General features: G+C 35.9%; 2 protein-coding genes across 2 annotated transcripts in view; one reads left to right on the plus strand and one right to left on the minus strand.

The window, feature by feature from the left end:
- The window catches only part of LOC121315969 (N-lysine methyltransferase SMYD2-like), a 49470-nt gene extending 37971 nt beyond the window's left edge, over positions 1-11499 (plus strand). Inside the window, exons 10-12 of the mRNA XM_041250612.1 lie at positions 6617-6791; positions 9085-9193; positions 10335-11499. Of these exons, the coding sequence (XP_041106546.1) occupies positions 6617-6791; positions 9085-9193; positions 10335-10415 (365 nt within the window). The 3' untranslated portion in view covers positions 10416-11499. The remainder of the gene's footprint in view (positions 1-6616; positions 6792-9084; positions 9194-10334) is intronic.
- Positions 11500-18931: 7432 nt separating this feature from the next.
- LOC121315970 (tyrosine-protein phosphatase non-receptor type 14-like) overlaps positions 18932-22218 on the minus strand; it is a 109359-nt gene continuing 106072 nt past the window's right edge. The window contains exons 18-19 of the mRNA XM_041250613.1: positions 21950-22113; positions 18932-21422 (exon numbers count right to left, since the gene is read on the minus strand). Of these exons, the coding sequence (XP_041106547.1) occupies positions 21294-21422; positions 21950-22113 (293 nt within the window). The 3' untranslated portion in view covers positions 18932-21293. The remainder of the gene's footprint in view (positions 21423-21949; positions 22114-22218) is intronic.

Consider the following 22218-nt stretch of genomic DNA (forward strand, 5'->3'; position numbering starts at 1 on the left):
TAGTTATTTTGTAACAGAAAGAATATACAGCTTCCACATTGCTGATATTGTTGAACAAAGGCCATGGCATCAACAGCAAAAACACTTCCTTCAGGTAATTTGGGTATTGATATTGGATATTCCTCCACTTTGCATAATTCTTTTAGGTACATCTTGAGACCAACCACATAATCAGATTTGTTTCTTCGCATAAAGTGTCCCTGGTCATAATCAGGATCTGGTTCAAATAATGAAGATGGATATGCTGTCCATTCATGACTTAAAGCTTGTTTCTTCTGCATCTCATTCAGATCTTTAAGGAAGTAAAGGTTCCTGATGACTGCACTCTTTTGCTCGTACACCCTTTTTGCTTTTTCAGCAGATGTTCGCTGTTTTTTTTTTTTTACTTTTGTTGCAAATGTTGGGAGTTTTACTGCTTCCAACTTTTGTCTCCCATTTTCTTGTGCTTTAGCCAGTGCAGCAAGACCCTTTTTACGAGCACTTACCAGGGCCACAGAGTCTGCAATTTGACCTGTGATGTTCAGCAAGTCTATACCACTGTAAATGAATGGGTTGACCATTTTCCTACAAATCACAGTCTTTATTCGCCTGTTGGTGTCACATTCTTTCTCAGCTAGGTATAGTGAACCCTCATGATGTTTTTTGCTGGATTGGTCAATGTTTGCCATCTTTTTTATTTGTCCTGTGATAGCAGTCATCTTTGGAACAACTCAAGTATTTTTTCCATAGCAGCACGGTTTTGACTGATTCCATTAAACATCTGGGTCTTGGCATCACGGTTGTTCAATTGCCCTGTCGCTCCATACACCATTAAACTTTCCAGGTGTTTGGTACACAGTGAAGTGTCCCTCCTTGAATAAAGAGGAAACATTTACTGCAACATCTGGTAGTCTTTTCATAGCTTCCAAGTAGTGTGGGAGACAGGACACATATTTGTGATGTCCAGCTGCCACCAGGTATGGAAGCATTTTTTCAGTTTCACATAGATGTTCTTCCCACAGAACAGCATGTATGTAACTTTTAAGGATTATGACCATATCACTATACATCATCCAGAATTCTGCCAACAATTTATTGATTTCTGCCAAGCTTTCCTTTGCACTGCAGTATAGTTCTGCTGCACATTTTCCATTTTGTTCTTTCAAAGTTTTGACAATGTTTTGAAGTTGAAGGGAAAGTTCTGACAAACACTGTAGTCCCTTGTTCTCTGTTACTTCCCAAAATAGCTAACAAAAAAAAAAAAAAAAAAAAAAAGCAGCATGGACCAAGCTGTGAGCTCTAAGCATGTGGTAGTAGTCTTTTCCGTCCATAATCCTGTTAGCTGTTCCTCGATGACATATCTCTGATTCAATCAAAATATCTTCAATATCAGTTTCTTTCATCAGATGTCCAATGGCATCCATGAAGATTGTTGCAATGTGGAAGCCACCGATACATGGTATCAGTTTGTTGTAATTCTCTACTTCTTTTTTCTGCAGTGCCAGGGCAATGTCATATATTGCTTGGTCACACATCACAACAGTAAATTCTAGACCAATTTTACTGGATAGTTTCATACAGTAATCAAAGGACTTTTCGACAACATTTGGATGTGTGAGTGACTGTGGAAATATAGACCCTTAGCCTTTAATAATCTCTCTGGCCTCCTCCAAGATGAGATGTTCATTACATACACTCCATGTAGGACATAGGAAATCTGACATTTTCAATAATCTATTACAATAAGTTGTGTGGGACACATTCTCACAAGATGCCACAGAAGGGTAATATTCTCAGGTGTTTCATACTCGCTTCTAGAGTTGTCATACAGCAGTTTTACCCCAGCTAAAGACTGACCCTTTCTGCGATCTTTCAGTGTCAAATTGCTGCTTTCAATCTGGAATGGACCAGGAACTTGAGTGGATGTCTCACGTGTCTTGACCAAAGGTACACCACCCATAAGCTTTGTCTCTTCCCCTTCACACAGATATTGGTAGATGTTATGAGATGTTGCATGAAGGGTACTGCCATCTTTTGTGTGTTCTTGGAAGTCTAAGTTATCAATTACAAACAGTGTAAAGTAACCAACTCTCAGATTTTTTTTGTGTAAAGAACCCATCATGTTTAATCTCTTCATCTACAGAAATTGCTATAGTAGTAATATACCTTTGGGCATCCTGGTAGCTAATGCTGTTTCCAAGCCTACTGAACAAAGTTTCTGTTTCCCTGCTCTACGTTTCATTAAGCAGATGAAGTGCAGTTCCAACTTGCTTAGGGGTTGGTATACCACTCACAGCAGCACATACATCTTGAGCAAGGTTGAGAACAAGCTCTTGCTGATGTGATTCAAGGTTCACTCTTCCACTGTAACCAACTGCAATATCAGCTTCATTTAAAAACCATGGAAAGTGATTATATAAACTGTTGATGACATGCTCAGATGCTTCCTCTATTGATATGTCCATATTCATTTCAGAAGTCTGCTGTCTTCTAGCCTTTATGTTTTGCCTGTATAATTTCCCTGTTTCCTTCAAGTCAGATCTTATATTTTTAGCTGAAAGATACAACATCATTGTCAGCTGCTGCAAACTATGAATAGGTTCTTCATCTTCACTCTGTTCCATCCATTTAAATTCATTAGATGTTGGTTGAACCTTTTTCAGTTCAGAAAGAAGATCACCAACTTTTAATGAGAGGAACAGAGAAGACTAGATGTATTTTTCTGAGGTACAATCAATACCATACAGGCAGTTGGTGTTTTGTAGTGTTTTTCAAGGCGTCTTTTTTAGTAGGATGTTCTATAGCCATCTGCATTTGCAACTCCATGTTTATTAAGAAGATGGCGATAATGACTGCATAAACTTGACATATACAACGCACTCCCTTCATTGAAAAGTGGGGCATCTACCTGAGAAATAAGTTCTGTAAAAGCAATTTCATGCATATCATTTCTATCCGTGACAGTGGATTTCATTCTGGTGTTGAGGTAGATGTTTAGGCAGGGTCGGTGATACTTAAAATTATTTGCTATCAAATCAATACATGTGTCTTCAAAGCCCTGAATTTTGGTCAGCATGGTATCATCTTTAAGTTCTTGTGCTTTCTTCCAGTTTACATCTTCATGTTCCTTCTGAAAAATGTTTATAAGGTGCCAGTTACCTGATTTGTCATGCTTTCTGTCACAAAGAAAGCAGTTTTCTTTTAGATGGATATGAGATGGTGTCGAAGAGCGTGTTCGTAACAGATCTATTTCAGGCCCATTAGTGGATGTAGTGGAACATTCCAAATATTTCCGTCTCTTCTGCTCTACAGTTTTAGAATTCGTGCAGTGGTTTCTACATTTAGCATGCAAAATTGGATTTGTGGCCATTAATTCCTCCTTCACATTTATGTTTGTGAAAAGTCGAAAAGACACATTATCGTCTCTCTTTTCAATTGCAGAGAGCAGGGATGGATAACCTAATATTGTAAGTCTTTGTAACAAACCCTTTTCAGTCCCTGTTGACAAATTAGACATTTTGAAAAGTCTGTGAGGCCTGGATCTCTTTTTATTTAAAGAAAGTGCTGGTTCCATATTCATCCTCACTTACTCTAACCTACGTAGAAATAATAAATGGTTAGGTCAACTGGTATTAAATACTCTTCCCCTGCTGCTTCCGCTCCATACTTTACATTTTGAAACCACACTGTGGCGCTATTAAATGGAACATATTATGCTAATGCATAGTACTACAAATTGAATATCCAGTTATATACATAAAACAGGTTTGATTAAATGTTACTTTCTGAAAATAAAGTCTTTATTAATTTATAACAACATTAATTGCTTGTTGCTAAGGAATGCCCATACCAAGTTTTATTCTAATTCAATGACCAGTTCTTAAGATATGATTAAATATTTAAGTATGACATGCACATTAATGTACCACAGGATATATGGAAAGGCATCACCACTATATCCAAAGATAGAGATTATAACTGTATACTTATTTGCAATACAATTTAGATATTAATAAGGAGAAAAAATACATTCAAGGCAGCCAGTTATAAAATAAATGTGTAATGCTCAAATGTAATAGTAACAAAAACTCTTAGGCTACTAACCTGCTGATGAAAGTATAACCAATCAGTGCTGTTAAACTGCTGGGCAGAATGCTCAGTTTCAAACACCCTTAAATTCCACCCTACAGTTCAGTTGACTTGGCACTTCAGTTTTTATACCATGTGTCACCATGCTACTGATATTTTTTTTTTTTGCTAACAAAAGCTACCATTTCTAGTTAAAAATGCCTTTAGAAATGCTTGCTATTCAAAACAAGCACAAATATAGTGTTTAAAAGAAGAATATATTAAGTTATAAAGAGAACTAACAAACATTTGTGTAAACTGGAAAAGCCCCAAAAAGTATGCGTGTCTATGTAATTTTATTTTTTTATTGATTCCTATCTTAAAAACCGTGTGTGTCTGTAATTTAAAACAATGTTGAAATCAAAGAAAACTGAATTGCCTGCAAAATAAGATTTTTACATTTTTTTTGATTTTCAGTCATTTTTTGTAAGAAAGAAGTTGACATCATTGAAACAGAGCAGAGCCTCTTGATTCTTATTCCTGATGACCTAAACATTATAAAAAACCTGGAGTGATGAGTATAGCAGACCGAGTCAGGTACCTTCATTTTTAGGCCACTTTTATCACTCTGGATCCCTGACTAATAGTAATACATTCAGTAATTAGAAATTGGGGCTGTCAGTTAATCGCAGTTAAGTTCTTTGAAGTTGAATTTTTTTAAGGCGCGTTAATCGCAAGCCTCTGTTTTGACCCTTTTTTGATATGTCCATATTCATTTCAGAAGTCTGCTGTCTTCTAGCATACTGTAATTAATTCCCTGCAGCACCATATAATATACTGGAGCACGTGCAACGCCATGAGTGCAGTGGCATTTGCATAGAAAGTTAGTCATTTAACTGTATTATGGAGCAAAGTGCTAAAAGGAGAGTATAACCGTTACTCAATGAATGCTTTGTTTTAGCTAGTCAATTTTGAGTTACTAATAAAAGAATACTTGTTTTTCATTGCCATTTAAAAAAAAAATCAGTAAAGGATACCCTGATAAGCAATATATATAGTATAGTGTAAAATGCTGTGGCAGGCTGGCGAGTGGAAAGAGGCCCAGAGACAGACTGCAGTTCAAAAAATCCTAATTTTATTATAAAAAAAAAAAACACAAAAATAAAGTGCACAAGGGCAAAACAAAGATCTTTAGACACAAATAAAGCAAAAACAAAACAATAAGGTTTCCAGGCTGGGCAATGCCTTCACTGGATTCAAAACTTTCAAACTAACACACAACACCACCAACCTGCTTCCTCAACTCCCTCCTCCCAGATGAGAAGCAGAGGCCTCCTTTTATGTCAGGTGGCTGGGCGCTGATTGATCGTTAATTAACCTAATCAACTAATCAACCCCAGCCACCTGAACATAATAAACCCAGACAGGTAGGGGAAATTAACCCCATCCCTGCCAATTTAAAAAGGGCAGTGCTTTGCTCTGCCACAAATGCATTAAGTGAATAATAACCTGACAATATTAATCCAGAAATAGGAGAACAGGGTTTTTATGCTGGGTTGTTTTTTGGATAATAATAATAATAATAACAAAATAATAATAATAATAATAATAATAATAATACAATACAAATGTCACTTATATAACGCTGTTCGTGCAAGCATTCCAGGGTGATTTACAAAAGAAATTCAGCTACAAATAAACAGACCCAAACAAACACGTTTTCAAATACAGATCTTGAAGATAAGAAGGTCCAAGACCATGTAAGGCCTTACAAGTAATAAGAAGAACTTACTACTGCTACTAATAATAATAATAATAATAATAATAATAATAATAATAATAATAATAATAGCACCAGTTAAATATGTGATTAAAATATTAACTAAGATTACAAATTTGAATTGTGAGATTAATTGCAATTCATTTTTTAATTGCTTGACAGCCCTGTTAAAAATACATTCACATTCATTTTTCTTTCTGTCTTTCTTTTTTTACTCACTGCATCAGGCTCTATTTTTTGATGTTGTTGATGTGGTATAACCTGGTGGATTTGGATGCTTGCAGCCTCTCACTCCTATCTGGGCTAAATCCCGCCAGAACTGAACAGCTACAAAATGACCGTATTACACACAATTGTGGATTCATATTGAATATAAACTACATGAAAACACATGGCTCATTGAGGAATAAGCATGTGCCCCTGTGTTAATCACTTCATAAAAAAATAATGTTCTTGATTACCCTAGTTTTTTTTTTTTTTTTTTTTTTCACTGTAGGTGCCATAAACTAAAAGCGATTGTTTACTTTATTTTGACAAAAAGTATTTAGAGTGTATCGCACTACATGATGTAACTGAAAAAACGAGACCTTTAATGGAAAACTGGGACGTCTGGTCACCCTACTTAAGGGTTTTTACTCATTTATGAAGCAGGTTTGACAGTTGAGGCTGGTTGACGCTGTTGCACTGTAAGGTGGCGTTCACGCTTCTGAAAGTATTAGTCCACATTGCCTCCTGTACCACAGCTGCGGCATCTTTTTCCATTGCTATTATTTCTTGACTCTTTGGCACCCCCTAGCGAGCTACTGGAGATCTGCGAGCTGAGTCTGGATAAGATGGATGCTGTGTTTGAGGACACCAACGTGTACATGCTGCACATGATGTACCAGGCAATGGGGGTGTGCCTTTACATGCAGGACTGGGATGGAGCATTGCGTTATGGGGAGAAGATCATCAAACCCTACAGGTACAAGCACTCTCAATTCAAATTATGTGTAATAGACAGTCTAGCCACAGCATTTGTCGTGTAACTGTTTGTTATCTAAAATAGTGTACAACCAGAGCTACATATCTATATGCGTCTAAACATACTGTACTACCATATGGAGAGAAGGCAGTGTTGCTTTTATAGCAGGGACCTACAATGCTTAGGCAGCAGTCAATGCCGACATCATTGCCAAGAACTTACACAAGACAAAGTAAAAATGTAGTTCTAGTTATCAGAGTAAGTCAATCAGCGGATGATCACATGAACCCAACTGTTAATTGTCGCCTGAAAAATAATTTTAAAAAAGCCATTAAATAGAAACACAGTTATGTCATAGTGCAAATTTAAATGGAGAAATAACACTGTGTAACAACATTTTTTTTTTTTTTTTTTTGTTCCTGGATAGTAAGTGTTATTTCCTAATTGCTTATGCCTCAAAAGTATAGAACATGGCTATTATTCCCCACAAACTTTGCTTTTGTGACCAGGACAGTGATATTTCAAAATATCACTATTTCCAATAGGAAAATGGGCAAATGTGTGTCTTTTCGTTACATAAAGTCAGAAAAAAACAACATATGAATCCAAATTAACATGTATTTATACTAAAGTAGTACAAAGATGACTACAAAAGATTTAGAAGTGAGTAGTTTTTCGAGATTTACAACTAAAGAAGATCCTGGAGTGCAATGAATTCCCCAAGAAGCTCACTAGTAAGGAGAAAGCGGCTTGGAACAGCTTTGTTGCAGTGGTTCGGGGCTTCCTGGGCAATCACAAGGCCGAAAACTATGTGGAGCTGGTTGAGACTGGTGAAGAACTATGGCACAATGGGCTGTAGGATGTCCCTCAAAGTCCATATCCTTGATGCTCATCTTGATAAATTCAAGGAGAACATGTGAGCGTACTCGGAGGAGCAAGGCGAGCGCTTCCACCAGGATATACTGGACTTTGAACGCTGCTACCAAGGACAGTATTACGAGAACATGATGGGAGACTACATTTGGGGGCTGATTTGTGAAAGTGATTTACAGTATAATCGTAAATCTCGAAAAACTACTCACTTCTAAATCTTTTGTAGTCATCTTTGTATTACTTTAGTATAAATACATGTTAATTTGGATTCATATGTTGTTTTTTTCTGACTTTATGTGAACGAAAAGACACACATTTGCCCATTTTCCCATTGGAAATAGTGATATTTTGAAATATCACTGTCCTGGTCACAAAAGCAAAGTTTGTGGGGAATAATAGCCATTTTCTATACTTTTGAGGCATAAGCAATTAGGAAATAAGACTTACTACCCAGGAACAAAAATTGTGTTACATAATGTAATCTGCTGATTCCAACTGTCAGTCTGTGTCCATGGAGGATATTTGCTTCCAATTGCTTGAGGAGTTGTTAGTTTTTGTGACTTCTGAATAGCCCTGTAAGTATTGCATATACAGTATCTTGAATTTTCAGGACCTGCTCTAATTGCAGGGCGGCTGGGGGTGCCTGCCTAAATGAAGTTTGTTTATGTCGATTGCCATGGTTTGCTTTAAATTATTAAAAACAACAAGATGATACACTCCTGTTTTTTGTTTTTTTGTAAACAAAAAACATAAAAATGATTCTGTGTTTCAGTTTTGAGAAACATGTTTGTAAAAATCAGTAAAGCTATTTTGAGCATGTGGGTGACTTTGCAAGACAGCGTGGTTTGGACAGCTACTGAAATGCACAATTCTAATGATATTTCCATCATATTATGACATTGCTGCCTGCTAAAACTCCTATATGTTTGGACTTGTAAGAAGGAATGATCTAGGGTCTCCCCAAAATGTTTCCTTAACCCCTCGAGGTACACAAGGAATTGAGTGGTTGCTTAAGCATTTTCTTTTTTTAAATACATTTGAGAATGACTCAATTATCACGAGGAAACTGCAGTTTGGACAACCAGATCCAACCTGTCAGTAAATTTGAAACCCTGTTTTGTGCATCTCATTGTAAAAATAAGAAAAGTAGCATTTTTATTTGTGGGAAGGCATATGTCACTTGTATCTTTTTAAAAGTTTAAGGGATATTTCATTAAGAACAATTGAAGGCATTTTATTAAATGAAACCTAGACAAAGCATACTTTTGTAAGCAGTCTTTTAATGGCCATGTATCTGTGGTGGATGTTTCACCAGTATCAAGGGTCATGATGTAGATTGTTGAAAGTGTATTGGAAAGTGAACCAGATTGATGCCCAGAATGTTTTATGACACAACATTTTTATTTTATTTTTTATATAGCAAGCATTACCCTGCTTACTCTCTAAATGTGGCCTCCATGTGGCTGAAGTTAGGAAGGCTGTATATAGGATTGGAAAAGAAGTCTCTGGGAGTCAAAGCTTTAAAAAAGGTAAGGTCATTAAAAAATTGCATCAATGCTAGGATTCGCTGAATAGGTATATAACATACACTACATTTTTAAAACACAAAGGTCTAGGTGAGAAGTTGAAACTGAGGTAAAGAAAATTCCTCTTACAGGTCGGTGGAGCCTCAGAAAATTTAAAGTGTTTCTGTGTAATGTCTGGGTTATCAGGGCCATAGCCAGCCAGGAGAAAGAGCAGATAAACCAAATAAGAAACTAGGTCTAATTTAAATACCAATATTATATTGAAATATAGACAGTACTAAACGAATCAATCAAAGCAACCGTCTATATACCTGCCACTCATGAAAGGAGAGAAGAGGGGGCTATACAGAGACTTGACATAAGTAAATAGACACAATTTAAACATCCAGTATGTCAAGCTGCACACTGCTTGACTCAACAAGAAACAACAATTAATTTTATACGCACAATTTCAACTGTGTATTGGCCTACTGACGGAGCCCAATGTTTGGGTCTCGGGACTCAGCTGTGGCAGAAGACAGAAGGCCCTATAAGGCATATTTATGTATAGTAAGTTACAGGGTCTATCTGGGGCAAGATATTGGGTGGCAGGGAGGGAGTAAAAAATCCTACGTGCAAAAACATGTGGGAATGTGACTGGAGCCGTCAATTGCATAAATGTTTAAATGATTAATTAAGGCTCCAGCCACAGATGTATAAATAAGGTGATCACGAGTGGTGAAATGGTCAGTGTTGAGAATTAATGTCGGTGTTCTGTGTTCTGTGCTTTGCTGTCTGTTTATTTTTGTGAGTTTTTGTCAATCCTTTTGTTTTGGCCACGGTGGTTTTGTTAGTGTTTGTATCATTTGTTTTTGTTTATTTGTTTAATTAAAAGGTGCATTAACGCATTCTGACGCGTAGCTTCTGTCAATGGGTCTACTTCCCGATATTTGCCAGCCTGGGCTGACTCAAAATACTTGGGACATTTTATTGCAGGTTCATACTTTTTCCCTGGCACATGTTAAATTATTTTTGAACACCACAAGTACAGCTTAATGCCTTACCAAAGACGTTACAACAGCACTGTTGAGCTATGTTTTTTTTAAATATATGTTTGAGAATGTAAAGTGGAAAAAAGCTAAAAAATGTTCCCTTTTTATTTTAGGCCATAGCAATTATGGAGGTGGCCCATGGAAAGGACCATCATTACATTGCAGAGATCAAGAAAGAGATTGAAGAAAAATAACATTTTTTTCCCCCCCAAAGTAAAAATACAATTATGGCTTGGTAACTTAACCTTTTTACTTGTAATGAAACTGGCTAAATCTTGCTATTTTAAAATTACTGCATCTATTGAAAACTTTTAGCACACATTATACTTATCAACTGCCTTATTTGTCAAAGGTTTTACTTTAGACTGGTGTGGTGATGTTACTAAAACAAGGCCTTTGTAAATTGTTACTATACTTATTTGTAACAAGGAAAGTAACTTTGTAACATTTTGTGGGTAACTTCTGTATAAGAAAAAGCAAAATGCACAATTTCAAGTCATTTAACAAGTATTCTTTAAATTAAATAGGTTTGTTTGTTTTATGATTAAATATGTGTTCATGACAAAAATATTTGCACGCCTGCTTTCGTATTTTGTGTGTCCTGCTTTTGCTTTTGTCACGGCTTTGACGTTTATGATCATTCTTATCCAATACATTATATCTCGTTGGTGAAATTTGGGCCCATTCTGTCTTGCTTTTTTCTATTGGATTGTGACTCCAGAGTTGACTTAGCCGTATGCTTTTGGTCATTGTTATATTAGAAGTTGCCAATCACCCTACCAGGAGATGGTATCATTGTATTTCGTAGATTTTTTTTTTTTTAATACATTTCAGCGTTCATTCAATCTTTAATCACTTGAATGTCTCTAAACTACTAAATCACCCCCATATCATGGTAAACCCACCTCCATGTTTAACTGTAGTGCAAGGTTTTCTTCATTAAAGCTTTCCCTTTTTCCTCCAAACATACTGTGGTCCATTTTTTGGGAAAAGTTATATTTTAGTCTCATCGGACTAGAGTATTTTGTTGAAGGTGTTTGATTCCTGTTCCATATTTCTTGGCATGTTTAAGTTTATTCTATGCATTTTCTTTAATAGTGGTGCGCAGCCAAGTCTACATTCATGCAACTCTTTTATGTTCAGGTGACTTTGTACAGTTTTTTTTTGTGCACTGTTATTAAGGATTTGATTTTGTCATGGTAAAAATCACAGCACAGTCGCAGCTAAAAATAGACAATTTCATGGAATGGTCACGGCAACAAAAATATATTTATTCATGTAATATACTATATTATTTTAGTATTTGTACAAAGAAAGCATATATTTATTTATTTATTGTGTATTTCATGTGTTTTCTTTAAACACGCTTCTAGTGAAAAGTAAACCTAGATTTTTGTTTTTTTACAGTAACTTTAAAAAAAACAACTGTAACAGGAATTTGCTTACCTTTTAATTTTAACATGTATAGGCCTACCATGTACGATGTCAGAAAAAAATATCTCAACACTGAAATTTTAGGAGTCTATTTAAACACAGCTGTGGTTTTGGTATGACAAGATCTACATTAAAAGATTAGAAGGATGGTTCTGCATTTACACTGTTGACAGTTGAGCACCGCAGGGGAACGACTGCAAGAGCTGCAAATCAGAGTTCATGCTTCTCCAGAACTGTAAAACGTCCTCCCTTTAGGTTTTGCATTATTCAGAGTAGGTTAATTTTAAGTTTGTTTCTTCTTAAAGCTGCTCCCTCTGCTTTAGTTTGGGATATTGCTCTGATAGTTGCTTAGAACTTAATTTTGTCCCTATTTGTTATAGTTCTGTCTAAGTATTCTCAAACATGTATCCAACTCCTTTGTCTTCACCATCATCTGATTTGTTGCCAAAACATTTTTCTTCAATATATGTTGGAAATAATGACCACGTTTCTGGCTATTGACTTTATAATGCAGCTTAATCACTGTGTAATAGTTTTCAATCAATGATGTTTTTAAAATTAGTTCTATTACATTTTTACAGACTTTGAATGTAAAGTATTTTTGTCATGAACAAACATTTGAAATGACTTGCGTTCTTTATATATATATATATATATATATATATATATATATATATATATACACACACACACACACACACACACACACACACACACACACACACAGTGGTTCGCAGAAGTAGTCATCCCCTACCAATAATGTCACATTTTGTTGAATTACAAATAACGTATGCACAGTTTTTCAAAAAAACTTTTTTTATGCAAAGCTGTAGTGATTAAACTGAACACTGTTATATGAGGAGGAGGTTGAATGTCAACAAAACTTGCAAAGAACATGTATAAAATGAAATTTATTGGTTGCATAAGTATTCAGCCCCTTAAGTCAGTACTTGGTAGAAGCATCTTTTGCAGCAATTACTGAGACTTTTTGAATAGGTCTCTACTAGCTTTGCACAGTAGGAAGGTGACATTTTTGCCCATTTTACATGGGAAAATTGCTCCAGTTCTGATAAGTTTGTTGGGGATCATTGATGGACTACAATCTTCAAGTCTCGCCATAAATTTTTGATTGAATTCAAGCCAGGACTTTGACTGGGCCATTCAGGAACATTAATTCTTTTCTTGTTCAACCACTCCAGTGTGGCTTTGGCTTTGGCTTTGGCTTTGTGCTTCAGGTCATTGTCCTACTGAAATGTGAATTTCCTCCCCAGTTTCAGAGTCTTGGCTGACTCAAACAGGTTTTTCTCAAGGGTTCGCCTGTACTTTGCACCATCCCTTCTCCCCTCTATCCTGACAAGCATCCCAGTCTCTGCTGAAGAGAAGCATCCCCATAACATGATGCTGCCACCACAATGCTTCACAGTTGGGATGGTGTTAACTGGGTGATGTGCTGATGAAATTTACTTGTACCCTAGAGGGAGTTAAAATCCTCCCTGCCAAAATCACGTGTGCATGCACGTTTGTAGGAAAAATTGCTAAATGTGTTTATTGTTAGTTATCACCCGCACCTGGGAAATTGTAAATTAGATACGGGTGCAGGCTATTTAAAGAAGGCAGACGGTTCAGTCGGGGCTGCTGTGTGAAGAGCCTGACTGTGTCATAGTCCTCAAAGGTACTGTGTGAAGCCTTTGTTTTGTTGTGTATTTGTGAGACTGTGTGTTTTGTTTTTCAGCTGGTAAACAGCCTAGCTGTCCGATTATTAGTTTAGTGTTCCAGTTTGTGTTTAGTTAGTGCTCGAATAGAGCTAAGTGTTTATTTTTTCTGTTTTGCTTCTTTGTTTATTAAAAAAATAGCACATCGGCGCTTTAAACTACTCTGTGTTTGGGTCTGTGTTTAAAAGGGCAAAACCAACCTAAGTCATCCAAGCTCAGTTACAATACCTGAGGAATATTATCTACAAGTTAAATCAGTTTGAATACACACAGGCTGAAACCATTTCACTAATTTTGTGACCTTTCAAACACATCATTTGTACCTGAGCTAATTCAGGGCTGTAGTAGCAAAGGATTTGAGTACTGAGATGCAACTGAGATGAATCTGTTTTTCTATGTCTTTGTCATATTAATTAGTGGCTAATGTTCACTAAATGCTTGTATATAATGCATTTTCTTGAATTATCTTGCCAATACATTTGTCTGCCACTTTTCCTACTAAAGGTTTTTAAAAAGGGACATCAAAGATTGGCAGCATGTATTCAGAGAAGTATTTTCATTCAGCATCCCACACTCACCACTGTTACCAGTAATTAACTTTTTTATTGTTGGTTTGATAGAAGGCAAAGGATTAACAATGGCAAGCAGCATCTTCATAGCAATGTTGTTAATGTATTTATTGTGGTGGCTATGGCATGAAGGTTAAATGAATGCATGCGGTATTTATGTTTTGATTGTTGTTGTTTTTAATTGTCATGTATGTGCACTACAACAATAAAAAAATGGGAATGAAAAACAAAAAGGGTTTGTATTTGCCATGTTTTAAAATCAACCATTCCCATTACTACAATAGTGACTTCATCATTTCTTGAGTTTAATATTTTTGTTATTGAGCTGAGTTTAGTAAGTCCAATCAATGTTATAATTTTCAGTCAATTTCATAAAACAATACCATAGCTATCATAGTTGTTTTCCAATTAATTCCATAAAACAACACATGACCGTAACATAATGTAAGGGAAATGGCATCTTTGATGGGATAGTTTGTAAAAATGATGCAAAAAATATATGTAGTCACCAACATATAAACGGACAGAAATAAATGTACTTTTTCAATACAGGTCCAGGCAAGATAGCTTGTCCAAAATCTTCATGTGCTATTGTGGTATAGGAAACACACTACAACTCCAATTAGAACAGTGGCCTAGGAAACTGCAATGCTGTATCTATAGCCATAAGTATTTTCTATTCATCAGTGTAAGACACTGAAACTAATATAACTAAGTATACTAGGCCTAGGGTTGTCCATCTGTAAAAGTTACTGAAAGAATTAAGTTAGCCACACATTCATTACAGTTTACAGATAACGTACCTATTTAAAATGTCCTATAATATTTACAGGAAGTTTTTCTAAGCAGGTATATTTGTAAAAAAAAAAAAAGAAAAAAAAAGTCAGTACAGTATTAGTTTTAGAACTGAAGAATCTTGAAGGTACTTCAAGCATTACTACACAAAAAATTGGGATATACACATCTATTAATATAACACTTTTTGCAGTTCTGATTTATTATAATAATATGGCTTTTTGTTTTTTAATTAGTTAACTTACTCATAGTAGTTTGCAAATGCAACACACTAACGAAGCACTATAGAATAAAAAAAAGACACTCCTCCAAAAGGATGATAGTTGCTAACTCATTATTAGACACCAAAGTGCAAGCCTAAGTATTGCAAAGGCATAAAAGAGTGAAAACTATGTTATCTAGGCTGGCTAAATGTAACAAGCCCTTTGCCAAAAGCTTATTAAATGTAATTGACGTCGGGAGCACTTAGTAACTTTTGCAAACTACTCTTTTTCCTAGCTTTTGTGCCTCCTAGGTCTCTCTTGAAATTCTACTTGAGCTAAAAAAAAAAAAAAAGTAGCCATGTAAGTAATCCTTTCTATAGCACACCTGTAAGTCATTCTTATGATACCCTTCAAACAAATTTAATTATCAGAGAGGCTTTTGGGATTCATGGTGATGGAAATAAAAAAAAAAAAAAAAAAAAAAAAAAAAAAATGGCAACAAACTCACGACATGGAAAGCACTTCTGCTTCTTAAAACGTTTGGAATGTTTCAAACCTTAACATGTCTTTCCATAACATTTTGTGTGGAATTTTAAAACCCTGCAAATATTGTCCTTTATTATATATCTGAATAGTTAAGCTAATGTAACAGGGTATATGAAACAGGAATAAGTTACAGATATGGATTATACAAAGTTACAAGCATTATATCCATCCAACATACTTTTGCACATTGTCAAAATTCTTTATTTCAGCACAACATAATTTGTGGACTCCCCAGTGATTTAAAGATAACATGGAATTTCCCTTTTGCATTAATGATATAAAAAGTGTCTAGTCAGTATATTTTTTAAATACTGGTAGTAAATCTACAATAGGCTACCCTGCTAGCCTTCATTTGCCACTACATATTATTCTTATAGTACTACTACAAATTTGTGGAATCGACAGTTTTTATTTTCATGTCTTCATTCTTCTAAAACAAATCTTCTTCAATGAATTAAGTTTAAAGAGATTTTACTTCAGCTCCAGGTGGAAGCTCAAGGCTGGTCCTGTCGGTAGCCTGCAGCAATAATAAAGCCACCTGCAACCAATTCCAAGTTATGCTCATTTTGGGGTACAAACGTGACTTTTTTGTCCATGGTAGGTACCCATGATAGATGATACTTAAGGCTAGTGTACAGTGTATTTTATCCTTGTTTTAAAGTTTATTTGCAATTTATCCTTGTTTTAAAGTTGTACACTGTTTTAGACTTCTAAACGTGTGGAATGTGCGTGGTATGTGCCGCTACGTCACATAAATCATGAAGGCGGACAGAGAGTATCGTCTTTCTAAGCTGCGTGGAAACCCCACCAATATTTAACTTAAAGACCAGATCACACTATTTTCAAAAAAAACTATTTTATGTACTATACAATTTTTAATAATATACATGCACTACCTAGAATTGTAGCCTGATCCATGCAAAAAAAGTAAAACATGTAACTGTCACAGATGCCGTCAAATTTATAATCTTGTATTTCTGCAGCTATTCTGTGTTTTTTTTTTTTAAAGAGACAGTATCCAGTAGACAAGGGAAAAGTCAAATAACACTATGTAACACAATTTTTGTTTCTGGGTAGTAAGTGTTATTTCCTAATTGCTTATGCCTCAAAAGTATAGAAAATGGCTATTATTCCCCACCAACTTTGCTTTTGTGACCAGGACAGTGATATTTTGAAATGTACCTATTTCCAATGAGAAAACGGGCGAATTTGTGTCTTTTTGTTCATATAAAGTCAGAAAAAAACAATATATGAATCCAAATTAACATGTATTTATACTAAAGTAATACAAAAATGACTTCAAAAGATTTAGAAGGGAGTAGTTTTTCAAGATTTACGATTATACTGTAAATCACTTTCACGAATCAGCCCCCAAATGTAGTCTCCCATCATGTTCTCGTTATACTGTCCTTGGTAGCGGCGTTCAAAGTCCAGTATATCCTGGTGGAAGTGCTCACCTTGCTCCTCCGAGTATGCTCCCATGTTCTTCTTGAATTTATCAAGATGAGCATCAAGGATATGGACTTTGAGGGACATCCTACATCCCAGTGTGCCATAGTTCTTCACCAGAGTCTCAACCAGCTCCACATAGTTTTCGGCTTTGTGATTGCTCAGGAAGCCCTGAACCACTGCGACAAAGCTGTTCCAAGCCGCTTTCTCCTTACTAGTGAGCTTCTTGGGGAATTCATTGCACTCCAGGATCTTCTTTATCTGTGGTCCGACGAAGACACCGCCTTTGACCTTTGCCTCAGACAGCTTAGGGAAGAAGTCTTGAAGGTACTTGAAGGCTGCCGACTCCTTATCTAGAGCTCTGACAAATTGTTTCATAAGGCCCAATTTGATGTGCAGTGGTGGCATCAGCACCTTCCGGGGGTCCACCAGTGGCTCCCACTTGACGTTGTTCCTCCCCACAGAGAACTCGGTCCGCTATGGCCAGTCCCGCCTGTGGTAGTGCGCCTTGGTGTCCCTGCTGTCCCAAAGGCAAAGATAGCAGGGAAACTTGGTAAAACCGCCTTGGAGACTCATCAGGAATGCCACCATTTTTAAGTCTCCTATGACCTCCCAGCCGTACTCATCATACTTCAAGGCGCCCAGCAAGGGCTTGATGCTGTTGTAATCCTCTTTGAGGTGCACCAAGTGAGCCAGGGGAAGAGACGGGTACTTGTTACCATTATGGAGCAGCACGGCTTTGAGGCTCCTGGATGAGCTGTCAATGAAGAGGCGCCACTTATTCTGGTTACAGGCGATTCTGATTGCCTCGAACAGACTGGACACATTGTGGCAGAAGCAGAGCCCATCTTGACGGGTGAAGAAGCTGGAAAAAGTTTGGTGACGCTTCCTTTGATCTGCGACTTGCACACTTTCATCCAACAAGTTCCACTGCTTGAGCCTAGACGTCAAAAGCTTGGCATTGAAGATCTCTAATCGAGTCGTTGAGGTCTTTTTGGTTGGGGTAGTATGGGTTTCTCTCCTCAGCTCCACCTCTGAAATTGTCATCTGGATCTACAATGTCTTCCTCGCTCTCTGACTTGCTGCTCTCTTCTAAAGACGGCTGCTCTCTCTCCGGAGGAGTGGGTACGGGGAGCTCATGGCAGTGTGGCACCGAGGCGATGGATGAAGGAAGGTCCGGATACATGAGAGCAGGTGCATTCTTGCCAGACCGACATTTGGAAGGGTCCACCATACAGATGTAGCAGTTGCTTGAGTGGTCAGTGAGTTCCCGTCAAATTCTTGGGATAGCGAACTTCATGGCTGTCTTTTCCCCTCTGTACCATCCTACAAAAAGACATTTATTTCACACATGACTAATGTGTAAGAGATTCTCGCAACATTTTTCATATATATTTTTTCAATAACATTGAAAATTGTAAAATATTTTAAAATTAAAAACTTTTACAATTTAAAAAATTTTAACAAATTTTATAACATAAAATTTCGAGCAACAATTGTCCATCTTACCTTCCAGAGTTTTTTTGCAGTGCTCGCAGGTGAAATGAGGTGCCCAGGGTTTGTCTTGATCCCCGACAGGCATGCCGAAATATGCCTTGACTTTTTCGCTCTTGTCTTGATAAACTGGCCGCAGACATAGGAAAATGCGTCTGCCGGATGCTTGCAGCCTCTTGATGCCATCTCAGAAAAATGCAGATACGTATCCACTTAGGCAGCTGGAACTAAACTGAACTGGTGGGCTTAAGACCCCTGTATTTATACTACTATTTATATTACTGGAAAGTTCTAGAAAGTTCTAGAAGTTACTCCAAGTTTACTCAGCACTGAATCTATCTGGAATGTTCTGGAAAATAGGTACATTTTAAAATATCACTGTCCTGGTCACAAAAGCAAAGTTTGTGGGGAATAATAGCCATTTTCTATACTTTTGAGGCATAAGCAATTAGGAAATAACACTTACTACCCAGGAACCACAAAAAAAAAAAAAAAAAAAAAATTGTTAAACAGTGTAATGTTTTATTGCATATTGTGAATAAGAATGATAGAGGTATTTTACAAAAAGACTTGTTACAACAATGAAAACAAGGAAACTAAAGTAAAAACATATACAAAAAACGATTTACAAAATTTGAATAACATTGTGAATTCATACGTTACAGTATGTTATACCTGTGAGAAGGCATGAGTCATAATATTTAAACAAAAATAAAAATAGAAGAGAAATGCATCTGGATACAGTGCAAAAAATACTGTAAAAAATCTCACTTATATAGCAGGCAATCATGAGCTTACATATCGAATCAAGTAGCTATACATTAGAGTATAAAAACAGTATGCATAGTTTAAAGATTTTATAATATTAAAACAAAGTTCATAACAACTCATTCTGACCATATCACACATAATCCTCTTGATATCACATACATTAAAGATAGACAGAATTTTTTTTTTTTATTAGTCTCTTTTAGGCTAGTGTTCAGATGATAGGCTCTTATTCTCTGCCTTTTAAAAATGTCAATAATAATAATAATAATAATAATAATAATAATAATAATAATAATAATAATAATAATAATTAGACAGCATTGTGACCACACAACAAACTTAATGTATATGTAGTGAAGGCTATTGCATTAGGTTTTGCCTCCCCTCCTTTTTTCATATCATAATTCAGGAGACAGAACAATGCCAGAAGGCTGGTTATGTGTTTGTGTGACTTAGTTTTGGTCCAGAGGCCATCTAAAACAAGGGAACTTTGTGTTCAGAGACTGGTTAATTGATTCATTAAAATGAACTCAGGCTCCCTGCCCTATCTCTAGAGCCATGCGTAGCTCAAATAAATAAAACGAAAACATAAAAAATTGAATAAAACTGCATCATTGTGATCCATTGGATGCTAATAAGACATGAAGTATGGGTAATAGTTCTATTTAGAAATAGAAATAATCAATGTAGACAATGTATTCTTGGTTCCAACGTTGTACTGCATTGATATGGCAGTTTTGATCGGTTATTTACATTTACTACAAAGTAATAAAATACAATTGTCTGTATTTAAAAAACAACAATGAGTAAGAACACACAAAAGCAGTTAAGTCAGACAAAATGTAGGAATGCATAGTGTAAAATTTGAATTACAAATAAAATTGTCAGAGTAAAGATTTTACATTTCATTAAAATGTAGTCAGAGTACATCTGAACTGCAGATACCAGGTACATGGCATTTCCTCCCAATTACAGTTATTTACACCCAATTTAATGCGTCCTGTAGTTTTTTGTGATGTTCTCTTCCTTAGTTTCACTTAAAAAATCAATTGTGAATCAGTAAATACATGTATGTTTCTGCATCATTAATGTCTGCTTTTCCATTTTTGTTCAAATGTTTTATTTTAATGCCACTGATCAAAGTCTCTATTACTATTTAATGGCAACAGCATTATAGCTAACACAGACGGCAACAATACCTGAATGGTGAATATCAAATGCTAGTAAAAACTAGTCAAATATCTTTAGTGATTATCGTAAATTCAAATAGAGAGGTTAAAGGTGACATTGGGAAATGCAAGACCTGTATCATTGTTTCAATTATTATTTTTTTTTTTAGCACAAGGACAGTAGTGACATGCATAAAGGATACTCTGCAAACATAAAGTGCACATTTTTGTATTATTTTGTCAAATTAAATGTTAAGACCAAAAGACTGGAGACAGTTGTTTTTGCTATAGTTGTCAACTGAACCTGCCCCCTTTTATTGGCTATGCTGGTTTACAAGGCTTAGGATGCAATATAATATATAGATAATCTTTTACATTTTTTTCTAAATAATGTGTTAATTTATTGTTTTTGTTGTATTGCATGCATCCTCACTGACATTGCATATATTTCTATTTTGCTAAAAAAAAAAATCTCAAAGTTAACTGAATTTGGCCCTAAGGTGTCTTAAAAAAATGGAAATGAGGTCTGTAACAGGAATACCTATTACTTTTACATGATTGCCTGAAAATAACAGTATAAACTTTATTTGACAAAATGGCTTGATTGATATATGAAGTACTTTGCGATGTATTTTTAATCCAGTATAAAAAGCTTTCACATTAACATATTACACTAGAAAAGACTGAGAGCACAATACTTCAGTTTACTATACTAATAAGTGTTATTCAGAAGGTTTAAAAGTATGCAAATTATGAATGACATTAGTAAGCCTGCTACAAAGAAAGTAGCATATTTTCTTAATGTCAGAACATCAAATAATATATTGATGTTCAGACAGATTATATGTAACAATGTGCTATTAATTAGGTTTGAAGTAATTAGGACTAAAGTACAATAGCAGTCAAATGTCAGACAGAGTGATCCCAAGTCTATATTAGCCTGGAGTTTTTGAGGAACTGAATGAGAACCTGGTAGACAAATTTATACTGGGCGATAGTCTGGACCAGTAAAATGCGTTTCTGCCTGAGGTACCACAGCATCATGGGGACATCCACTTTCTGGAAGAGAGAGAAAAACAGTGCTTAGTGGGACAGCTCTAGAAAAAGTATGAGGTGATGGGAATAATTTTACATAGTTCTTTATATGTGATAAAAACATAAAGCTTACTGACTGTCCTATATTACATGCAATCATTAAACTAAGGTGGGGATAATGCTAGAAATGCATTAACACAGCAATGCATTATTACCCTCAGCAGCATTGATGAAGCAGCTGGAGTGCTTAATCACAATTACAGGACACAAACTAGGCATAGTGCATGGTGAGAGAAACTCTGCCAGAACAGCTTGTAAGCATGGAGGAAAATGCATATGTAGAAAAAATGTACCACTGCATATTTAAAGTATGTATTGCTGCCAGTTTCTGGAATATGACAAGAGGTTAAAAAACTTTTGGCCACAGAACGATGCCAAGATTAAAAGGTGACCAAGAGTATCAGCTATTCAAAAACTTTAAAAAGCGCCCTATTTTTAACCAATTACATTTTAAGAAAAGGACAAAGAGCAGTAGGCTGTTTATTACAGACCTCATTGTGTTCCAAACAGCCGATCATCAGTTCTGTAAGGATGACCACTCCAGTCCTGCCCACCCCAGCACTGCAGTGCACTACAATGGGAGGATTGTTGCTCTTTGAGGGGTCGAGCATGCTGTTGGTGTGACGACGCACAGACTGAATCTCCTCCAGATAGGCTGTAAAGCAAAAAAACAAGGTCCATTATACCATGAATATAAAAATGTTAGTTACACCTCGAAGTCTTTAGTATAAGACTTGGCAGCAAATGTTTTTTGTAATGA

Source organism: Polyodon spathula, chromosome 5 (genome assembly GCF_017654505.1).
Source record: "Polyodon spathula isolate WHYD16114869_AA chromosome 5, ASM1765450v1, whole genome shotgun sequence".
In the NCBI taxonomy this organism is placed as follows: domain Eukaryota; kingdom Metazoa; phylum Chordata; class Actinopteri; order Acipenseriformes; family Polyodontidae; genus Polyodon; species Polyodon spathula.